General features: G+C 41.3%; 2 protein-coding genes across 2 annotated transcripts; one reads left to right on the top strand and one right to left on the bottom strand.

The window, feature by feature from the left end:
- Positions 1-15,106: 15,106 nt before the first annotated feature.
- On the bottom strand, positions 15,107-17,425 carry LOC120823144 (histone H3-like). Its single transcript, XM_040183241.2, has one exon. The coding sequence runs from the start codon at positions 16,250-16,252 to the stop codon at positions 15,725-15,727; it is 528 nt and encodes a 175-aa protein (XP_040039175.2). The 5' UTR covers positions 16,253-17,425; the 3' UTR covers positions 15,107-15,724.
- Positions 17,426-19,046: 1,621 nt separating this feature from the next.
- Positions 19,047-20,605, top strand: ins (preproinsulin). Its single transcript, XM_040182863.2, has 3 exons — positions 19,047-19,216; positions 19,616-19,811; positions 20,316-20,605. Exons 2-3 carry the CDS (start codon positions 19,628-19,630, stop codon positions 20,483-20,485), a joined length of 354 nt encoding a protein of 117 aa, XP_040038797.1. The 5' UTR covers positions 19,047-19,216; positions 19,616-19,627; the 3' UTR covers positions 20,486-20,605.
- Positions 20,606-21,127: the final 522 nt, after the last annotated feature.

Genomic DNA, 21,127 nt, shown 5'->3' with positions numbered 1-21,127 from the left:
TTTCCAGATGTATGTGTTTTATTTGATGATGCATTTTTAAAACCACACCCATTCTGCTTCTTTAAGAAGAATTGTCTGCAGCCATGAAGGCTCATCGAGTCCTTTGCATTGGGAACAAACTTCAGAAAACCAACTGCAATTAACTTAGAACGTTGGATATAAAAGGTTCAATGTTCTGACCACAAATTTCAATAAGTTGTCATGGCTAAAATGAGGTTTGACAGTGACGTAGTAACGTTAGCGAGCGTGTAGCCCCGCCCTAAAGCGTCCCCTGCTTTATGGCCTGTTTGACTCTAAATGGACCATCATTCACTAAATGAACATCATTGAAGACTTGAAACTCGAGACTGAGACCATGAACTCATGTTTACAACGTTTACTGAGGGAATAAATCAAGAGAGAAGTAGAGTCATTTCCTCATAGACGTCTATGGGAGCAGAGAAGTCGCCCCCTGCTGGTCACTACAGAGAAGTAGAGTCATTTCCTCATAGACGTCTATGGGAGCAGAGGAGTCGCCCCCTGCTGGTCACTACAGAGAAGTAGAGTCATTTCCTCATAGACGTCTATGGGAGCAGAGGAGTCGCCCCCTGCTGGTCACTACAGAGAAGTAGAGTCATTTCCTCATAGACGTCTATGGGAGCAGAGGAGTCGCCCCCTGCTGGTCACTACAGAGAAGTAGAGTCATTTCCTCATAGACGTCTATGGGAGCAGAGAAGTCGCCCCCTGCTGGTCACTACGCAGAATGCATTAAGGTGTAGCTGTTGGTTGGCACTGGTTACCATGGTTACACTTCTCCTCTAGCAGCGAGTCTCTTCAGGTGCCAACGAGGGAATCGCTGAGTACGTCCCCTTACAATGAAAAATGAAACATATGCTACTGTTCATTTGAATAAAACTTTGTTGAATGATGGAACACATGTTGAGTGTGTTCCAGATGTTCAACGCACTTGTACAAATTGAACTTGTGTCCTGGTGAGCAAAGTCTTCACCTTTACTGAAGTAAAAGTATCACTGCCAGTCTGAAAATACTCTTTACATGTGATGCTCTTATTGATTAAACTTCCACCCAAACACAACAGACTTAAAATACAATATAACGTAAACTTTATTGCAGCAAAAACATCAGATGTAATGTTTTGGATGCAGTATTTTTTCATTGTACTGTAGTATTCCAGTGTAGTACTTTAACTACAGTAAAGTGAATGAGTATTTCATTATATCTTCTATTCTATTCTTGCGTCACAAACCCAAAATGTTAATGTACATGATTTTGATCTCAGCCACAAAACTTTATCACCTTGATATTAATAATTATCATTTGTAAAAAAAAATGAGCTTTAAGTGTCTGTGACTTCATTTCAAATGTATTAAAGACAGACAGCGAGTTTCCATCTTGTCCGGTTTCATCGAACTACGAGAGAAAAGTCTGTGGTTAAAGTCCGAAGCGATGCATGCTGGGAAGTCATGTTAAATAAAAACTACATTTGTTTCTTTTCTTCAAGAAGTGAGCTCGCCCCATTTTTTCAAATTAGCTCAACTAATTAAACTTACTAGTTAAAGCGAAGTCTTTCAAACATTTGACCCCAGTGGTCACTATCATCCCCGAGCCTCGTTCCTTTAGACATTTATTCAGGATGTTTTCGTTATTGCTGAAGTTGTTGAAGGAAAAGATGATTTCTAAAGACGTTAAAAAGTCAAATCAGCTGATTAACATTGTTTCAAGTTTTAACAAACTTTACATTTCTTTACTTTTTCAAAGTGTGTCTGAAGACGAGAACGTTGAAACACACACACACACACACACACACACACACACACACACACACACACACACACACACACACACACACACACACACACACACACACACACACGGTTGCTGCAGCAGTTGAGGTGTGGTGTCCAAAGGGCGATGAGGAACGTTTGGCAAACAGAGCTCTGGATACTGCTATCTGCTGCCGTGTGTGTGTGTGTGTGTGTGTGTGTGTGTGTGTGTGTGTGTGTGTGTCCTCAGACCTTTGTCCCTCTGGCTCCGTCTGTCCTCCCACATCAGTCTCGCCGATGGAGACGTGATCGGCCATCTTGAACTTGAGTTGGATTTGGGGATTCGTTCGTACACGAGAAGTGATCGTTTTCACCGTGTGGTCACTCGCTGTGGGCGGACGGCGGCGCCAACTCGTTTCTTCCTGAGACCTGTCAATCACGAGGTAGCTCCGCCCTAAAATAAACCCTGCTCTATGGTCAGATCAGAGCAATAAAACTCATACAGTGTGATTCATCATTAACGATATTTGTCAAACGGTTTGACATCACTTGTTGGGTCGAGGACTCACGTTTTTCAGTTCGGTGGTTCGCTCGCTCGCTCGCTAAGAGAAAGGAGGGTTTAACGGTACAATGAGTAATGATTTAGTGCTTTAATGCTTCCTTTATTGGCTCTTATCACAGGAAGGTGTCACGTGACCTTACTTAACATTTGCTTGTTTTTACCATTCGGCTGAAAACAAACAACTTTTGCTCTTAAACCGGTGTGACAGTTATAATTATACACTCATGAACTGAATGGGAATCAAGTGGATGAAAATGACTATAGCAAACATTTATTTAAAGAAATACAATAGATCCTGTGAAAGCTATCAAGAGTAAATATAACAAACTGTCAATTAACTCTTTACATTAAATGTAATTTATCTGACGCTTTTATACAAAGTGACTTTCATTACATTTGAACCTGGACTCAAACCAACAACCTTGAGGTTCCTTCTCCACCGCTGCGCCACAACAACCCACAACTCCTGTTCCCATCAACTGTGTGTAGAATGTCTGTGTGTAGAATGTCTGTGTGTAGAATACAACCTAGAACTCTGCACAAAGGAAACGTGGTGAAGAAAAGTGTGGAGGAGATATTTGGACCTTCTCAAAGTGGTGCCAGAGTCACCAACCAAAGAGAACCTGGCTGGACTTCTGCTGCGACACACAACTCATCATTGGCCAATAAAACACGACCAACAAGTGTGAAGAGTTTTATTGTCGTATAAACCTTTGAACACATCAGTTACTTAAACTGGACCTCGAGTTTGTGTTTAACAGCTTCATTGGCACCTTAAACAATCCAACGTTTAATTACACTTGACATTGGGGGGAAATAATAGTAAATATCAGCTGTTTTGGATGATGATTATTGATTAAAGTGAAAGTCGACCTAATTGTTGTGCAGTAATGGAACCAAATGAAAACCACTTTACGGTTTATAGAGTTCAGTATGAAGACGGTTGAAGCAAAGACGCTTCCAGCTCCACTGGATTCACTCATAATAAGTGGAATGATGGCAGATATGCGAACCATAAAATAATCTAAACACATTAGACACACAAAGCCGAAAGCACCTCCGAGCCTCAGAGCTCGATATAACTAATCAAGTCCGGTCGATTTGATTATATTTCACCACTGAATAGTGAACCTTTGTCCTGAAACCCGTCACTGTTCTCAACATTTGATTCTCCTGAAAATTCCATAACTACCAAAATGACAACCATAAGTTGTGCTTATTCGCTTCCTGGTTCAGTCCAGACCTTTTGGAGGTTTGAGCCAAAACAAATCTATAGGTGTGAAATCCTCCCCAGATCAAATATTCAAACCTCGGCCCCCAAAAAAGAATTTGGACTCTGAATCAGAATTGAACCGCGGTTCAGGTCATTTCAGGTGTGAAAAAGCCGTCAGTGCAGTTGTTGTACTGGTTGCCATGACGATCCTGTTCATCCATCGCAACCACGGGCCGTAAAGTGGACGCAGTCATGGTGACGTCAGTCGTTGGTTTGTCAACGGATGTTTTGAAGACTTGAGTTTGGCGATTTTGGTCTTGTTTTTTTATGAATCGGTGACCATTTTATGACTGAGGAGGACGTAGTGACAATGCATGGTGGAGACCTGGTGGAGACCTGGTGGAGACCTGGTGGAGACCTGTGGAGACCTGGTGGAGACCTGGTGGAGACCTGTGGAGACCTGTGGAGACCTGGTGGAGACCTGGTGGAGACCTGTCAATCAGCGTGTAGCCCCGCCGTAATGCCCGCCCCGTTTGACTCTGAATGGACCATCATTAACTAAATGGACATCATGCCAACAAGAAACATCCAAACCTCGGCCTGCCGAACACATCGGGTCAGAATAGTTCTGCAGGTCTATTTGTTCCAGGTGCAAGAAAACCGGTTGCCATGACGACCGTGAAAAAAAGACTTTGAACATCACCCCCCCGGGTCCTTTTTCACTGAGATTTACTCTGAGTTCACAGGCATTTAACATTTTAACCAACTAGGGACATTTTCACCCTAAAATCTGACCTTGTAATTTCAGGGATTACATTCAAATTCACAACAAATCCTCGTTGTGATTGTTTGTGTAAATAAATCAGTTTGATGTGAACACAATATTCCTCACAGCCTTTGCTCACCGTGGCAGAAGTCATTGATCTTCAGATCTATGACAATGTGAGGAAATGTTTTTTGCCACAGAGGAGACATCATGACATCTCTACCAAACAGCACAAAGAGAGAAGGTCCACGTCGTGAAGAGCAACCGCTCTGTTCCTGGCTCATTTTTGGGTAAACAGAGCGTAATGAGAGCGTCATAAAGTTTATTATAGGGGGGGCAGTAAAAAGTGTTTCACCACAGAGACGGAGACATGTTTGCTGAGGAGGCGTGATGAGCTCTGATAGCGCCGATGGACGACGGCCAGCAGGGACACATGAGGGTTTAAAAGGTTTGTTCTCACGAGAGAACCGATCTCCAGGGATCTCGTCCTGGGTTCAAACGGAGGTTGAGAGAACTTTGAAAAGGACGCGAGGGACGAGTCTTTGATCTGACGTGAGACGTTTCTGTCACACTTTGAACACAAGTCGTCGCTTTAACAGAAAATGAGACGTTTTTCCTCCTGTGAAGTCGTTACTTGAATTGTTACTTTGTATTTTGTCAAATACTGTTTTGTAGGAGGACGGAAGGTCGTCCAGGTAACCTGAGGATGGAGACTCTGACGGTAGTTAGAATTCAACTAGTTAAAACTTATAAATGTAACCAGGTAAATAAACAAAACATTGTTAGTGTTGAGTTCACTGGCACAACAATTTATTTCTTCACTCAAAATGAATACAGAGCGTCATGAGTTAAAGCTGCATCCTGTGTAGTGACCAGCAGGGGGCGACTCCTCTGCTCCCATAGACGTCTATGAGGAAATGACTCTACTTCTCTGTAGTGACCAGCAGGGGGCGACTCCTCTGCTCCCATAGACGTCTATGAGGAAATGACTCTACTTCTCTGTAGTGACCAGCAGGGGGCGACTCCTCTGCTCCCATAGACGTCTATGAGGAAATGACTCTACTTCTCTGTAGTGACCAGCAGGGGGCGACTCCTCTGCTCCCATAGACGTCTATGAGGAAATGACTCTACTTCTCTGTAGTGACCAGCAGGGGGCGACTCCTCTGCTCCCATAGACGTCTATGAGGAAATGACTCTACTTCTCTGTAGTGACCAGCAGGGGGCGACTCCTCTGCTCCCATAGACGTCTATGAGGAAATGACTCTACTTCTCTGTAGTGACCAGCAGGGGGCGACTCCTCTGCTCCCATAGACGTCTATGAGGAAATGACTCTACTTCTCTGTAGTGACCAGCAGGGGGCGACTCCTCTGCTCCCATAGACGTCTATGAGGAAATGACTCTACTTCTCTGTAGTGACCAGCAGGGGGCGACTCCTCTGCTCCCATAGACGTCTATGAGGAAATGACTCTACTTCTCTGTAGTGACCAGCAGGGGGCGACTCCTCTGCTCCCATAGACGTCTATGAGGAAATGACTCTACTTCTCTGTAGTGACCAGCAGGGGGCGACTCCTCTGCTCCCATAGACGTCTATGAGGAAATGACTCTACTTCTCTGTAGTGACCAGCAGGGGGCGACTCCTCTGCTCCCATAGACGTCTATGAGGAAATGACTCTACTTCTCTGTAGTGACCAGCAGGGGGCGACTCCTCTGCTCCCATAGACGTCTATGAGGAAATGACTCTACTTCTCTGTAGTGACCAGCAGGGGGCGACTCCTCTGCTCCCATAGACGTCTATGAGGAAATGACTCTACTTCTCTGTAGTGACCAGCAGGGGGCGACTCCTCTGCTCCCATAGACGTCTATGAGGAAATGACTCTACTTCTCTCTTGATTTATTCCCTCAGTAAACGTTGTAAACATGAGTTTATGGTCTCAGTCTCTAGTCTCAAGTCTTCTTCAACACAACATGATGTTCATTTAGTGAATTATGATCCATTTAGTCATTTTTTTGCCTACTGCTGATTTGTTTTGTTCGGACAAATAAGAGCCGAGGAAAGCGTCTGTTTGAGAGGGTTCATGGATCCGTGAGAACCGGTGATATTTAACGGTGCCACCGGGAGGTTTAAAAGCCAAACACTTCATTGAGTCTTTACAGCCGGTGAACATCCGACCTCTCTGATAACCGGTGAGGAAGCTGTTCCTGATGAAGCCGGAGCCGCCACAACATCACGGCTCCGTTATCCGCATGGACGTTATTATTACGATCAACGCGCTTCACGCATCGCGTACAAGGACGTGACTTGTTTGTCGTTTGAACACGTAGAAGAGTTCAACCGTGTCAATGATACGTGTGTCGGTCTGCTGCTCACACACACACACACACACACACACACACACACACACACACACACACACACACGCACACACACACACACACACACACACACACACACACACAGCCTGACAGGCGGCGGCCATTTCAGCGCATATTGTTATTCCTCCAAATACAAAATGGCGGACGGCCCAGACGTCACGGCTGCGACCTTGACCGTTGACCTTTGACCTCAAACCAGACGCAGCGTTTCATTTCCAGTAAAAGTGGATTTAATCGTGTCGCAGGTTTGATTTGACGAATTAAAGCCGTCCTGCTGCATCGGAATCCGCCTGCGGCCGATTGAAGGCGTTTACGGCAGTGACGAGGGCCGATCAACGAGGAAGACAAACAGCGCTCGCCGCCCGCAGGCCTCCATAAACGCCGCGTCGGGGGGATCGTCTCCCGTCCACACTTTATTATACAGCAGCACGTTTATGGGTCATTTTACCATAAACTTTCATTTACAATATACTTACTACCCCCAATAGGCCGTATGGCTGCAGATAAACAGTGGAGCTGTAAAGGAGGAGATAGTAGTGGAAGCCATGAGGAGACTACTGGTATTCCCCCACAACCAGTAAGAAACACAGCAGCTTCAACCAGGTCACGAGACCAGGAGCAGAATGAACGAGGATACGAGAAATACTACTACAAAATGAACTAATATATTATATATATTATATACACACATACATGAACACATTTGAGTTATTTTTTCATTTTTTTCCCATCTATATATATATATATATAGATGTGTATATATATACACATCTCTATATATATATATATATATATATAGAGATGTGTATATATATATACACATCAATATATATATATATATACATCAGCTACGTCAGCTAAATGACATGTGAAGTAATATATATAATAATATATATTTGTAAAAGGAAATAAAACTCAGATTTGTGTCACAAACTCTACTCTGGTAAATTTAAATTTAAAAGACAAGATTTTATAATACTTAAGTATATTCTTAAATTAAGAAAAATAATAATTTCTTGTGTGTGTCGTTAAGATAGAAGCCTGAGTAGTTTAACAACATAACAGGAGAAATGAAGAGTTTTATGAACACAGTGATTCTCGTCTATCAGTCAGACTGATTGTTTGTCTCCAATTACGACTCATCACACAGTAAACTAGTGTAGCCCCATTAACCTACATCACACACACACACACACACACACACACACACACACACACACACACACACACACACACACACTGAGTGTCTCCCTCTATCAGATAACTTCTAATAAGTGAAGTTCATATCATTGTAGGGAAGTTGTTTACAGTTACTGCTGCATGTGACATGTATGTTTACGTATAAATGTAAATATCCACATATTTATATTATAGTTCCATTACAAAAATGAATTTTCAAACAGATTATTAGGAATGTAATAAATTACACAAACAGTAAATATAAAAACACAATCATGAATATTATATTCAAACAACATTTTCACAGTTCCCACAATGCAGTTCTGCTTTTTAACTGAACCAGGAAGTTTGTGTCGAATCAATTTCAGAAAAAACGCTACGTAACACGTGCGTGTGTGTGTGTGTGTGTGCGTGTGCGTGTGCGCGTGTGCGTGTGCGTGTGCGTGTGCGTGTGCGTGTGTGCGTGTGTGTGTGTGTGTGTGCGTCCCTCCTCCTCCTCATTAACCTTCGTCCTGCTGATAATGTGAGAGGTTTCGACACGAGTTTTTGTTTGGCAACAACGGAAGAAACACGGATCAGTTTCTTCTTCGTTGGTGGTCGTTGGTCGTGTTACTGAGACTTATTTGTTAACTTTGTCAAAGTGGATAAAAGTAATAATACCGTGATGTAAAAATGTGCATGTTTATCTGATCACACTGAAGCCCATCCCTGTGTGATGAGCTCACACACACACACACACACACACACACACACACACGCACACACACACACACACGCACACGGTTGTGTTCCAGGCAGCCTGACCGTGTGTGTGTGTGTATGTGTGTGTGTGTGTGTGTGTGCGTGTGTGTGTGTGTGTGTGTGTGTGTGTGTGTGTGTGCGTCACTGTTTGCCTTGTGTTCATCTGATAATTTGACCTCTCACACGGACACCGGTGACACTTTAACGGGCGTATTAACCTTTGTCTTACTGCGCTCCGTCAAAGGTCACGACCCTCGGACGGCGAGTGCTAACACTTCTGAAGCCCAATGAATCCATGCTAACGGCGATTTACCCACAATGCATCTGTGAAGTGGGATCAACAATGTTACAGAAACTTCGCCAGCTGCACACTCATGAAAGTACAAACGTGGTTGTTCAAAAACTAAAACCTAATCCCATAAATATATTGATGAAAAGGCTTTAAAGTTACAGATTATTCTGATTAACCAACAAACTACACGTTAAAAAGAACGAAGAACTTCAATATTAGTAAACAACAGTTAATATACAAAAGCCCAAAATAATATGAATATATGTCATATTTGTCCTTATGTTATAATTGATTTAAACTCTGTCCAGAAATGTATTAATTAGTCTTCTTTTGAATCACATTCCTTCATGAATCATAACATCAGTTTTACAGGGTATATACTGCTATTTAGAATAATTATTAGATAGTTAATTCAGAATACTTCATATGAAAACTCAATAACTTAAGTACCAGTTGTACTTTGCATTCTAGTAACACCACTTAGAAAATGTTGGTGGTTTTATATAAAACCATCAATGTTTTTAATGAGTTTAAACAAAAACAATCAAACAGAAACTTCCGACTTCTCTCAACTTGGTTTACTAAAGTATTTCATGACTTTAATTTACGAAATATTATTGCCCTCAGCCATGAATTTTATTCTGATTTTATTTCTTTGCAAATATACAAGATGATGAGTGCAAATAAATGAAATACCCCTGCTATTAAATATCAATTATAAGAAATGAATCACAATTTGAAAAAAAAAAATATGTCATCCTATTTGAATTAAATAAATAAATCCTGTTAATGAAAATAAATAGCACGGTTTGTAGTTTAATTCTCTGTGATATATAGTGAATATAACATGAAACAGGCGACGTTCTCGTTGCTCTTTGGGATTCAAACCGACGACCTTCAGGGAGAAGGCATGCTGCGAGGAATAATCCGCTTCTTTATGGATTTATGGGAGATTTATTGTTTTACACTGATGAGTATTTAGTTTAGTTTGCTGCAGTAAAAATCACATAAAAGCCACAATAATTCTCCTCACACGAGTTTTGTGTTTTCAGGGTTTGATTGAAGATGAATCGGAGCCGAGCGGCTTCTGGTTCAACAGCTTTAAACAAACTACAGTGTACGTTCAGAATTTAATCGATATTTCCATTTCATCCCTGTTTCTGAAAATAAAATGACATTTATTGACCACAACTATGAGATGAAAATAAAGCAATTTGTCCTTAATAAAATAGATTGAATGAATTTAAAGTTAAAGGTTGTCTTTTAAGTCTGGAAATTTGATTGATACATTTTATAAAATGAATAATCCTGATACAAATGAAGGAAACAATAACTATTATGAATTCAGAAAAATCAAGTTGTTTTTATTCGGCCAACAATTAACTATTTAATTCTCAAAAAAAACATTAAACATCGTTAAAATAAAAAAACATTCAATCAGTCCATGTTTAAAAGTTAATGTAAAAGATTTGGTAATATAAATTATGATGTTTGACTTTCAGCAGAAACCTTAGTAGTTTAAATGTTAGTTTATGCTACGTTATTATTTAATTTGTTATTATTTACAACTTGCAGTCAGGAAACATTTATTACCAAAATATGTCAGACATGCAGGGAATTTTACTTCGACAAGGCAGATAACACGACATCGTCCAAGAGGAATGAAATAAAATATAGTGCCATGGGTTAGTATATTAGTTTAAAAATAAAGGAATAAAGTTTTAATTTTTTTTTAAATGTTTAAAAAATCATTAAAACATCAAAACAACAAGACTGGTGGTTCAACATTTTTGTTTTACATTCAATTTGATTTGAAACGTTCATAAAGTGCCAATATAATTATTATTATATCATAAATAATAATTGTCATCATAATAAATCCAACAGAGACAAGTATTTTAGAGTACCATTTAAATTAACTAAAGCTTTTAATGTATATAAGATTAATGTTTTATTGTAATACAAGTTATATTCTTCCGATTACTGTCAGGCAAAGTAATTAGTTTGCATTTGAAAGCAAACTGACGTAACTAAAATCCTCACAAACAGCATCTTTGAGACGAGTGAATCCTTAAAACAGGTCTGACTGATGTACCTGAATATTAAAACATATGTTTATATCATGATGTGATAAATATACATTTTTAAAGGATACAAAAAAAGAATAAAGTAAAAATGCATTCGATATATATATAAATATAAATGTATAATCTCAAATGTGTTTGTATTAAAACCTACAATATTTAAATGAAATGAATGATGCCGGCGTTCTGCTCTTTTCCAGTTACTTATAGCGACATTAGTAGGAATTGGACAAAGAAAAAGAAGAAGAAGGAAACAGAACATGAGAAACAAACCGGCAGTGTGTGTCTCTGTGTGTGTGTCTCTGTGTGTGTCTCTGTGTGTGTGTCTCTGTGTGTGTCTGTGTGTGTCTCTGTGTGTGTCTCTGTGTGTGTCTCTGTGTGTGTGTCTCTGTGTGTGTCTGTGTGTGTCTCTCTGTGTGTGTCTCTGTGTGTGTCTCTGTGTGTGTCTCTGTGTGTGTGTCTCTGTGTGTGTCTCTGTGTGTGTGTCTCTGTGTGTGTCTGTGTGTGTCTCTCTGTGTGTGTCTCTGTGTGTGTCTCTGTGTGTGTCTCTGTGTGTGTGTCTCTGTGTGCGTCTCTGTGTGTGTGTCTCTGTGTGTGTCTCTGTGTGTGTGTCTCTGTGTGTGTGTCTCTGTGTGTGTGTCTCTGTGTGCGTCTCTGTGTGTGTGTCTCTGTGTGTGTGTCTCTGTGTGTGTCTCTGTGTGTGTGTCTCTGTGTGTGTCTCTGTGTGTGTGTCTCTGTGTGTGTGTCTCTGTGTGCGTCTCTGTGTGTGTGTCTCTGTGTGTGTCTCTGTGTGTGTGTCTCTGTGTGTGTGTGTGTGTGTGTCTCTGTGTGTGTGTCTCTGTGTGTGTCTCTGTGTGTGTGTCTCTGTGTGTGTCTCTGTGTGTGTGTCTCTGTGTGTGTCTCTGTGTGTGTGTGTGTCTCCGTGTGTGTGTCTCTGTGTGTGTCTCTGTGTGTGTGTCTCTGTGTGTGTCTCTGTGTGTGTGTCTCTGTGTGTGTGTGTGTGTGTGTCTCTGTGTGTGTGTCTCTGTGTGTGTCTCTGTGTGTGTGTCTCTGTGTGTGTCTCTGTGTGTGTGTCTCTGTGTGTGTCTCTGTGTGTGTGTGTGTCTCCGTGTGTGTGTGTGTCTCTGTGTGTGTGTCTCTGTGTGTGTCTCTGTGTGTGTGTCTCTGTGTGTGTCTCTGTGTGTGTGTCTCTGTGTGTGTCTCTGTGTGTGTGTGTGTCTCCGTGTGTGTGTGTGTCTCTGTGTGTGTCTCTGTGTGCGTCTCTGTGTGTGTGTCTCTGTGTGCGTCTCTGTGTGTGTGTCTCTGTGTGTGTCTCTGTGTGCGTGTGTGTGAATCGCGTGTCCATCTTGTTTCTCTTCCCCCTTGTCACCTGTCTTCAGGTGAACCATTAACCAGCTACGACTATAAAACTTCACTTTATGGAAAGTTTGATGCCGGCGGCTCTGAGTTCTCTGCTGGTTTCTGTTCTCCGTCACACAAACTTTAAAATGTATGAAACACAAAAGCTGCTGATCGGCCCCAAACAGGGGCCCTGAACCCAAACGCCAAGTCCTGACCCGCAATGCAGAGTCCTGAACCCGGATACTTTTCACCAAGATCCGAGGTTCAACCACATGAGAAGGTTAAACAGTGACTGACTTTATGCTCTGATTCTGAAAAGGACTTTATTCCCAATAAGCCGTTTACGAGCAAATACTAAAATCTTAGGACTCTATTCAAACAGGATGAAATTAAACATTTGTATTTTGGGAATTTACTTGTTTCTCACAATTTAAAAAATAATACTTGTTTTTTTTAATGAATGTTTAGTTTTTAATTTCTTTAAAAATTGACAATCCCCATAATAATGATTCACATCCAAAGTCCCTCTGCTCAGCGAATGATCTCCTCAGAACTCTGCTGCCATCTGCTGTTACATTACATTATATTACATTATATTACATTACAATAGTGTTCAACAATATACCAATAATGTCAAAACACATATGAACATAAACCGAATACCAATAACTAACTTTTTTTTAATACTGTTTTGTTTTAGTGGGACTCAAGAACTATAAAGTTTGTTTTATTGAATTCTTAAATGAAAATGTCTGTATTACAGGCTCAAGTGTGGGACATATCCCCAAAGTGACGGCTATTCTGCTGATGACATCACTGTTATCATTAAAAAACAGCTGGAAATAGGCGCTAAATTGAATCCCCATAAAACCGAAGGCGTTTGGATCAGGAATGCTTATGACAAAGGGAATATTGGCATTACAATCAAATATCGGCTTAACTTTCTGTAGCAGACAAAGGAGTGAAATAAACCACAAAGGTAATTGCTTGAAAACAAGAAGCAGCAACGTGGCCAGAACCACGCAGACCGCCCGGAAGTCCACCGGAGGAAAAGCGCCCAGGAAGCAGCGACCAAGGCCGCCCGCCAGAGCGCCGCGGCCACCGGCGGCGTGAAGAGGCCGCGCCGCTACCGGCCCGGCACCGGGGCCACGACCCATTGCGTTAGCATTTCACTTCACCTTATTTTATCAGGAGCTCAACGAGCTGCTGGGCGGAGTGACCATCGCTCAGGGCGGCGTGCTGCCCAAGAAGACCGAGAAGCCCGCCAAGAAGTAACGTCAACAACAACAACAACAACAACAACAACAACGGCTCTTATAAGAGCCACACAATTCATCCCTGAGAGCAGCGACTTCCTAATCTCTGGAATCTCTCCTAATGTACATAACAGGATCTAATTGAATTAGTCAAACTCATTGTGATCATACAATTTTATTTGATCGCTTGAATCACAGAAACACAATGACGGGATAAATGTGTCCGTGATGAAAAGCAGCAGTGGCGATGAAGCAATAAAGCTAGATATAAAGCTAGATATAAAGCTAGATATATAGTTAGATATAAAGCTAGATATAAAGCTAGATATATAGTTAGATATAAAGCTAGATATATAGTTAGATATAAAGCTAGATATAAAGCTAGATATATAGTTAGATATATAGTTAACCTTTACTAACGCTGCACACATTGGCCTGGCTCCGAATCCGTTGGCAGCGATTGACCCCCTGTGGCTTTGAAGATGACCGACTTTCTGACCTCTGGTCATGATGCTGAACAGCTCGGCTAACTAACGGTATCTTGAATGCTGCCAAATCGGACTTCAATAAAATGGAGTAGAATTTCCCTGGTTTAACTTATTAGTTAACTGTCTATTAGTCTATTAGTTATTATTAACTTAGTCCCGGCTGCCCCATGTCTCCAGTCGAAGTGTCCCTGAGCAAGACACCCGACCCCTAATTGCTCCCCGGGCAAAATGTGAAAAGGCCACGGGTTTAGAGTGTAATGTAAGCCGCTTTGGATAAAAGCGTCTGCTAAAGGACCTGTGATGTAAAGAACGTTTCACAACTTGTGTGCAAGCGTTATTCAACAGAGTTACATTATACACAACAACAAAAAACACTTACTTACCAAATAACGGATTTTCACCCGAGCCAGAAAAAATGATGTTGCAGTCAATTTCAGTCAGCAAAAAAGGCAGAACAGCGGCTAAAAGCGCAAAATGTGGCACATGCGCAAAGGGTAGTCCTCAATGAATGAATTTGAGTTGAAACATACACGTTTTAAACTAAATGAATCTCATAAGTGAAACTATTAAACCATATTATGTTGCTGCTATTGATTAAATATGTTCGTCCTTTAAAACATCATTTCAAATAAAGAAAACACCATTTAAACTTCTAAGTTGTAAGAGGGGCCTGAATCATTTTTGTGTACCAACACAATGTTTTGGGTGAGCGAACTTCCTGTACCAAGATGGCCGCCGTGAGAGACGTTCGACTCGTTGACCAGCGACGCAGAGAAACATCTAGCCTTTATATACATATCTATGCTCCGCCCTTTGACAGGAGCCCAGCCAATGACAGAGCGTGCTTTCACTTCCTCGTTCATTCTATGACTCTCAGGTGTATCAGGTGTATTTCAGCAGTTTCCACATGTGGACAAAATGAGTGTTTTCTCGACCATGACACGTCCCTGTTGACGAAGAAGCGCTTTTACCTCGCAGGCTGTTAAACACGTCGGGAGAGAATATTAGACATATTGTCATTTACAGATCTCTTTACTCTAGGAAATGATTTTTATTGGTTTGTTACTATGTGTTATTCAGGAGGCATGTTTTTTTCATGTTGAGGGTAATTACATGTTTTTTTTCTTATAGTATCTGGATAACTTGATTGGCCTGATCTGCATAGTGGAAAAATGTCATGGTTAGAATAATAAATGAGTGTTGAAAAGAAGGATATAGCACAACGGTTGATTTAGGAGATATATGCATAATAATAATTTAGTTAGGATAGAGATTAGGACGTCACTGCTCTCAATCCGGTTATTAGAACGCGAGTCCTCCCTGATTGGTCAAAGTGAGCGTAGCTCTGACCGTCCAATCAGAGACGAGCCCGTTTTTATGCGTCTCCTTCAACGTAAAACGGTCCAACAAACATGCTGGTTGGCCAGTTTTACCTCTCTGGTCTCTAACGTTGGCTAATGCCAATGACACCGTCATTGCGGTACATTGCGTGAATTACTGTGAACATTCGTTCTGCTTCATTAATCGTCCGAGAGCAGCTGATCATATATTGTGTTTGTGTGGTTGTGTTCGTATGAGCAACGAGCGGGTCTGGGCTCTCAGAGGGTCTGCGTGGCTCTTAAAAGAGCCGTTGGTCTGCGTGGCGGTCGGCTGGTCTCGGGTCAGTCTAGGCTCGCTCCCCGCGGATGCGGCGGGCCAGCTGGATGTCTTTGGGCATGATGGTGACCCGCTTGGCGTGGATGGCGCACAGGTTGGTGTCCTCGAACAGGCCCACCAGGTAAGCCTCGCTGGACTCCTGCAGGGCCATGACGGCGGAGCTCTGGAAGCGCAGGTCGGTCTTGAAGTCCTGCGCGATCTCCCGCACGAGGCGCTGGAAGGGCAGCTTGCGGATCAGCAGCTCGGTGGACTTCTGGTAGCGGCGGATCTCCCTCAGGGCCACGGTGCCGGGCCGGTAACGGTGCGGCTTCTTCACGCCGCCGGTGGCCGGGGCGCTCTTGCGGGCGGCCTTGGTGGCGAGCTGCTTCCTGGGCGCTTTGCCTCCGGTGGACTTCCGGGCGGTCTGCTTGGTTCTGGCCATGTTGCTGCTTCGGTCCGGTCCGCTCCGAGGTCTCAGATCGGGAAGGAATGCTGCGTGAGCGGGAACAGCGGCCTTATGAAGGACCGGCCGGAGTCCGGGCGGCGCTGATTGGTCCATCCGGGGACCGCGCGCTCTGTAACTCAGCTGCTATTGGACAACAGCAATTCAAAGCGAGACACGCCCACAACGGTGGGAAACGTCCCACAATGAATGAAATACGAAATAAAGAAATCTTAAGACTTTCAAATATTTACTTTCAAATATTTATTTTCAAATACTCCTTTGAATTAACTGTTATTCTGAGCACTGTTTTAAACGCCTCCTACTACCACATGTATATTCATCATTATAAAATAATATATGTAATAAATATTGGTAATAGTTAATGATTGGGTGAGAATAAATGTCTGTTTCAAACCACAAGGCGACTTTGTTGTTGTTTCTGTTTGTTGTTTAAAACGTGATGCTAATTTCCTCCGAATCAGCTGTAACGTTAAATTACCACCAGAGTTCAGTCTAGAGTCAAAGAACAACGACTCCATCTCTCACCATATTCCTTACTTTCTTTTATTACAACTTTTAATCTTTTTCTCTCTCTTTGGGTTTAACTGTTTACTCCGGCCGCTGATTTTTTATTTTAGTGGTTTTATAAATAATATTAGAAAAGGTCAATAACAATGGAAAATACAATCATCGTCTGTTAAAAGAGCATACATATTTTGATTTGTAAAGTTCTTGATTATTTCTGAGGATTTTAGTTTGTTTGACAAACAATGCATTAATAAAATAGCATGTTTGTTTTTTATATGGTTATTAGTTATAGACTACATATCTGCTCTGGATGTTTTGCTCCTCTGGAAAGAAGAATAGCAACAAGAAGGAAGCAAACTGTGAGGAAACCTGAACGATGGCGTTCCACCAAATCAGAAGGATCTAGTTTGGCAAGACAGACTTAAAACGTACAAGAACGCAGGAGCATCTTATTACTCATCATTAATAGAGACAAATAAAAACAACTCCAGGTTTCCCTTCAGCACTGAAGCCAGACTGAGTCCTCTGGACCTCAGTTCACTTCATGAACCTCTTCAATGATACGATTCTCCAGTTGATTCAGAATGCTGCAGCACATATGGTCTTCATTTTGTTCCTCTTAAATCAAGAATAGAAGTTAAGGTACTTCTCACCTACAGGGCTGATGAGGCACCGTCTTAAATAAATAGTATTAATATTCAAATCTCGCTAAAGCATCACTATTATTTTGACAGATAATTTAACTTTATTAGATATCCCCATGTATTTTATTATCATTCAGAAAAATATCCAACCAACATCACTCAATAGATTTATCAGTTATCAAACATTTATAAAGAAAATATCAATAAATGAAATACAATGAATCATTTAAAGGGATCAAATAATAACAAGAATAATTTAATTGTAATCAACAGTTAGATATTCAACACTAATAATTAATAATAAATATCACAGGGGCAGGAAAGTGAGAGAGAACCGGTCGGTTAATAAGTGAGAGGAACAGCTTTGGTTTCTGGGAAATCTTAGATGAGACGAGTGAAGTTCCAAAAGCACTTTTTATTCTCGCCATGGTGACGCTCGCCACGGCTCGTTATGCTTCTCCCGAGGCGGCAAACAACAACGTCAGCGAGCGTGCGACTTCCATCAAACGCTGGTGGTTATTTTTCCACTGCTGCTTAAATCTCACTAAAAGCATCAGCAGCAAAATATAGCTAATGTACCAAAAGTATGATAAGAGTATTATTACTCTAATACATCACATGTGATATGTCGTGGATTGTAGTCATTAGTTTTTTAAGGTGTTCATTGATTTAAACGTGGACCTTATTTTAATGAACGTTTATATGTAACAATAAAAAATGTATTATTAAATTATTTTATCTTAGAAAATTTACATCTAAGTAACTAAATCTGTCAAGTAAAGTATATGCTCATCTTCTGAGTAGCAGCTGAGGAGTACAACAAATACTACATACAAAACTGTGATTGAGTAAAGCTACAACGACAAACTTCATCTTGTAAGTTCTGCTGCAGATGTTAGAAGATCCCACTGCGGACTAAACATCCAGATGTTCTCTGTTCATGTCGAGGTGAAGACGGTTAATAAGAAAGGAGACTTCTTCTTCCTCTTTTAATAAAGTCTGAGTGAGAGAATCGCCTGTTAAACATCACAAATCAGGTCTAAAGATTTGATTGACAGGTGGTTCTTCCAATCACTTTCTATCTGTTTCTACTGACGACTTCTCACATGCTTCTGTGTCACAAACAATGTGCAGCTCAGGTTTGAGTTTCATTAGAAAAAACTAAAGAAGTAATAACAGTTAGAATAAGCTTTATTTATTAACCACCTTTCTTAAGATTAAATGAATCAATAATCAATAAAACACAGGTAAAGAACGGGACGCAAGAAGCAAAAACAATTATATCATTAAAAATAAAACGACGATAATGTCAAACAATAAAAGCTGTTGTATATAATATTCAAGATGTAAAAACTAGTACTAGAAAAAGAAAAGTAAAATTGAAAAGCGGAATTTATTTGAATCAAGATTGTTAAAATAAGCTTCTTTCCTTTAAACAGAAGTTGCTTATATTAGAAAGCTTGTAAATAAAGAATATTAAATATCGAGTTTCCAGCCTAAAGTGCATGAAGCTGAGCAGAAAGGGGGATCACAGGAGTGTCAGCGGGAGGAAGGTTGAAGTCCTCAAAGCGCCCTGAAGGGATCCGCTGTGATGCTGAGCTCAGCGGCAATAAGAAGTGATCAGATCACGCCGGCTCATTAGATCTGTTTGTTCTACTGAGTGCGAGAAGCAGCCAATCGTGAGCCGCCAGGCGTGAACACACACACGCACACGCCACAGGGTCGTGATTGATGCTGCGCGGTTGCAGGTATTGTCCCCGTCAGGGGGGCGAGTCAACAGGACCAGGGGGGTGTCCAGGTGGAGTTGAGGAGTATAAGTGAGAAGGACGCCTCCTGTTCATCCTCACACCAACCAGCTCCCAGCTGACCTTCTTCTGCTGCTCCGTGGCCTCCTCTTCCTCTACAGGTGAGATGCTCCTCCACCATCTACTCCTCCATCTCCTCTATCTGATTTTCTTTGTAGTCCTCCATCTCTTCCACCATCTACTCCTCCGTGTGCTCCTCCATCTCCTCCATCTACCACTATCTACTCTTCCATTTCTTCTGTGTCAACCTCCATCTCCTCCATCTCCATGTACGCATTTTTCTCCTCCTCCTGATACTCATTTATCGACTCCTCCATCTCCTCTTTCATCTACTCCTCCTTCATGTTCCTCTCCATCTTTGTCGTCAATCACCTCCTCTTCTCTTCTCCTCGTCTTTGTCTTCATGAACACATTTCTTTGCATCTTTGCATGTTGCTCACGTGTTTCTTCACGGTTCCTGTGCAGCTGAGTAACAGCACACTCTGTGTATTTGTATTTAGTTCTCCACCATCATGGCGTCTCTGTGGCTCCAGTCCGTGTCTCTACTGGTCTTACTGGTCTGGTCGTGTCCCGGCTCTCAGGCGGCCGCCGGCCCTCAACACCTGTGTGGGTCTCACCTGGTGGACGCCCTGTACCTGGTCTGTGGGGAGAGGGGCTTCTTCTACAACCCCAAGAGAGACGTGGACCCTCTGATGGGTGAGATGCTCTGGAGTACTTCATTTAGTACTGTGGTACTTCTACTGTGCTAGTGATAAAGCATCGGGGAAACATAAGGAAGAACTGTTTTTTATATCACAGATGTGATAATACTGTGTTAAAGTAGAAGTACTAATACTACACTGTGATACCATGATACTGTAAAAGTATACAAATACCACACTGTGATACTTCTCTGATGCAGTATTAGTACTAAGCCACTACCCAATAGTAAAGACACTTTTAAAGTAAAAAGTAAATGTGTTAATACGACAGAAATAAAAACAAAACACTGTTACAGTAGGAGTACTAATACCACACAATACAAATACTCTGCTAAAGTAAAAGTACTAGTACCAAAATAGTAAAAACACCTGTTGCTGTTTAAGAGGATAATTAACTGAATCAGAACTTCTTATCGTAGTTAATAAAATGAATGAATAAACATGGTTTTCCGTCACCTGCTGATACCGGAACACCTGAACACCGTTTTGTCCCCAAAAGGTTTCCTGCCTCCGAAAGTGGGCGGAGCCTCTGCAGCGGCTGGCGGAGAGAACGAGGTGGCGGAGTTTGCCTTCAAGGACCAGATGGAGATGATGGTGAAGCGAGGCATCGTGGAGCAGTGCTGCCACCGGCCGTGCAACATCTTCGACCTGCAGAACTACTGCAACTGAGCAGCCTAGCTTAGCCTAGCTTAGCTTCCTGGCTAACTTCGGAGGAGCGTTTTCTGCAGAAAATTAAGAAGTGGATGAAATTATTTTTCCTACAAAATAAAGTTTTGTGAATTAAGATTATACGATTTGTGTGTTGGTGTTTTTTGAATTCTTTACTTCTCTCTTTGTTGTAATGAAAAAGTAAACCCAAGATAAACCAAGAGGTTTAAAGTAGTAAATAGTGAGCTATTCATGATTAATAATATAAAAAAGCAGGCACTGATGGTGTTTTGTACACATCTTTAAATATAATATAAAATATATGTCCTCATTGATGCAAAAATAGTCAGAAGAAAGGAGCGAAACGGAAAAGGTACTTGATCTGAAAGTGGTATTTTCTTTTTCTTTTATAAAATGTTGTCAAACATGAAGCACGTTTGGATATTTACTTACTTCCTAATTCATTTAAACTTTACTTAATTTACTCCCACACAATTTCACTAAATAATTATTAAAAATGGTGCGTCGTTTTCCCAACATCTGCTGCACCACAAAGTACACACTACTACTGTACTAAATGTACAAATAACACGCTTTCAATTTAGTTTTATTTAAAAAAAACAATACTTGAATACCACACAGAAAAAAAACCAGTAAAAGTCA

The sequence above is a fragment of the Gasterosteus aculeatus genome, chromosome 7 (genome assembly GCF_964276395.1).
Source record: "Gasterosteus aculeatus chromosome 7, fGasAcu3.hap1.1, whole genome shotgun sequence".
NCBI lineage: Eukaryota > Metazoa > Chordata > Actinopteri > Perciformes > Gasterosteidae > Gasterosteus > Gasterosteus aculeatus.
This window is presented reverse-complemented; position numbering and strand designations above follow the sequence as displayed.

What these genes read in the sequence shown, in the direction of transcription:
- LOC120823144 (XM_040183241.2), bottom strand. Translation starts at nt 16,252, where the DNA reads ATGGACCAATCAGCGCCGCCCGGACTCCGGCCGGTCCTTCATAAGGCC.
- ins (XM_040182863.2), top strand. Translation starts at nt 19,628, where the DNA reads ATGGCGTCTCTGTGGCTCCAGTCCGTGTCTCTACTGGTCTTACTGGTC. An exon ending in AGACGTGGACCCTCTGATGG is followed by an intron (nt 19,812 to 20,315) that starts GTGAGATGCTCT and finishes TGTCCCCAAAAG; the next exon opens with GTTTCCTGCCTCCGAAAGTG.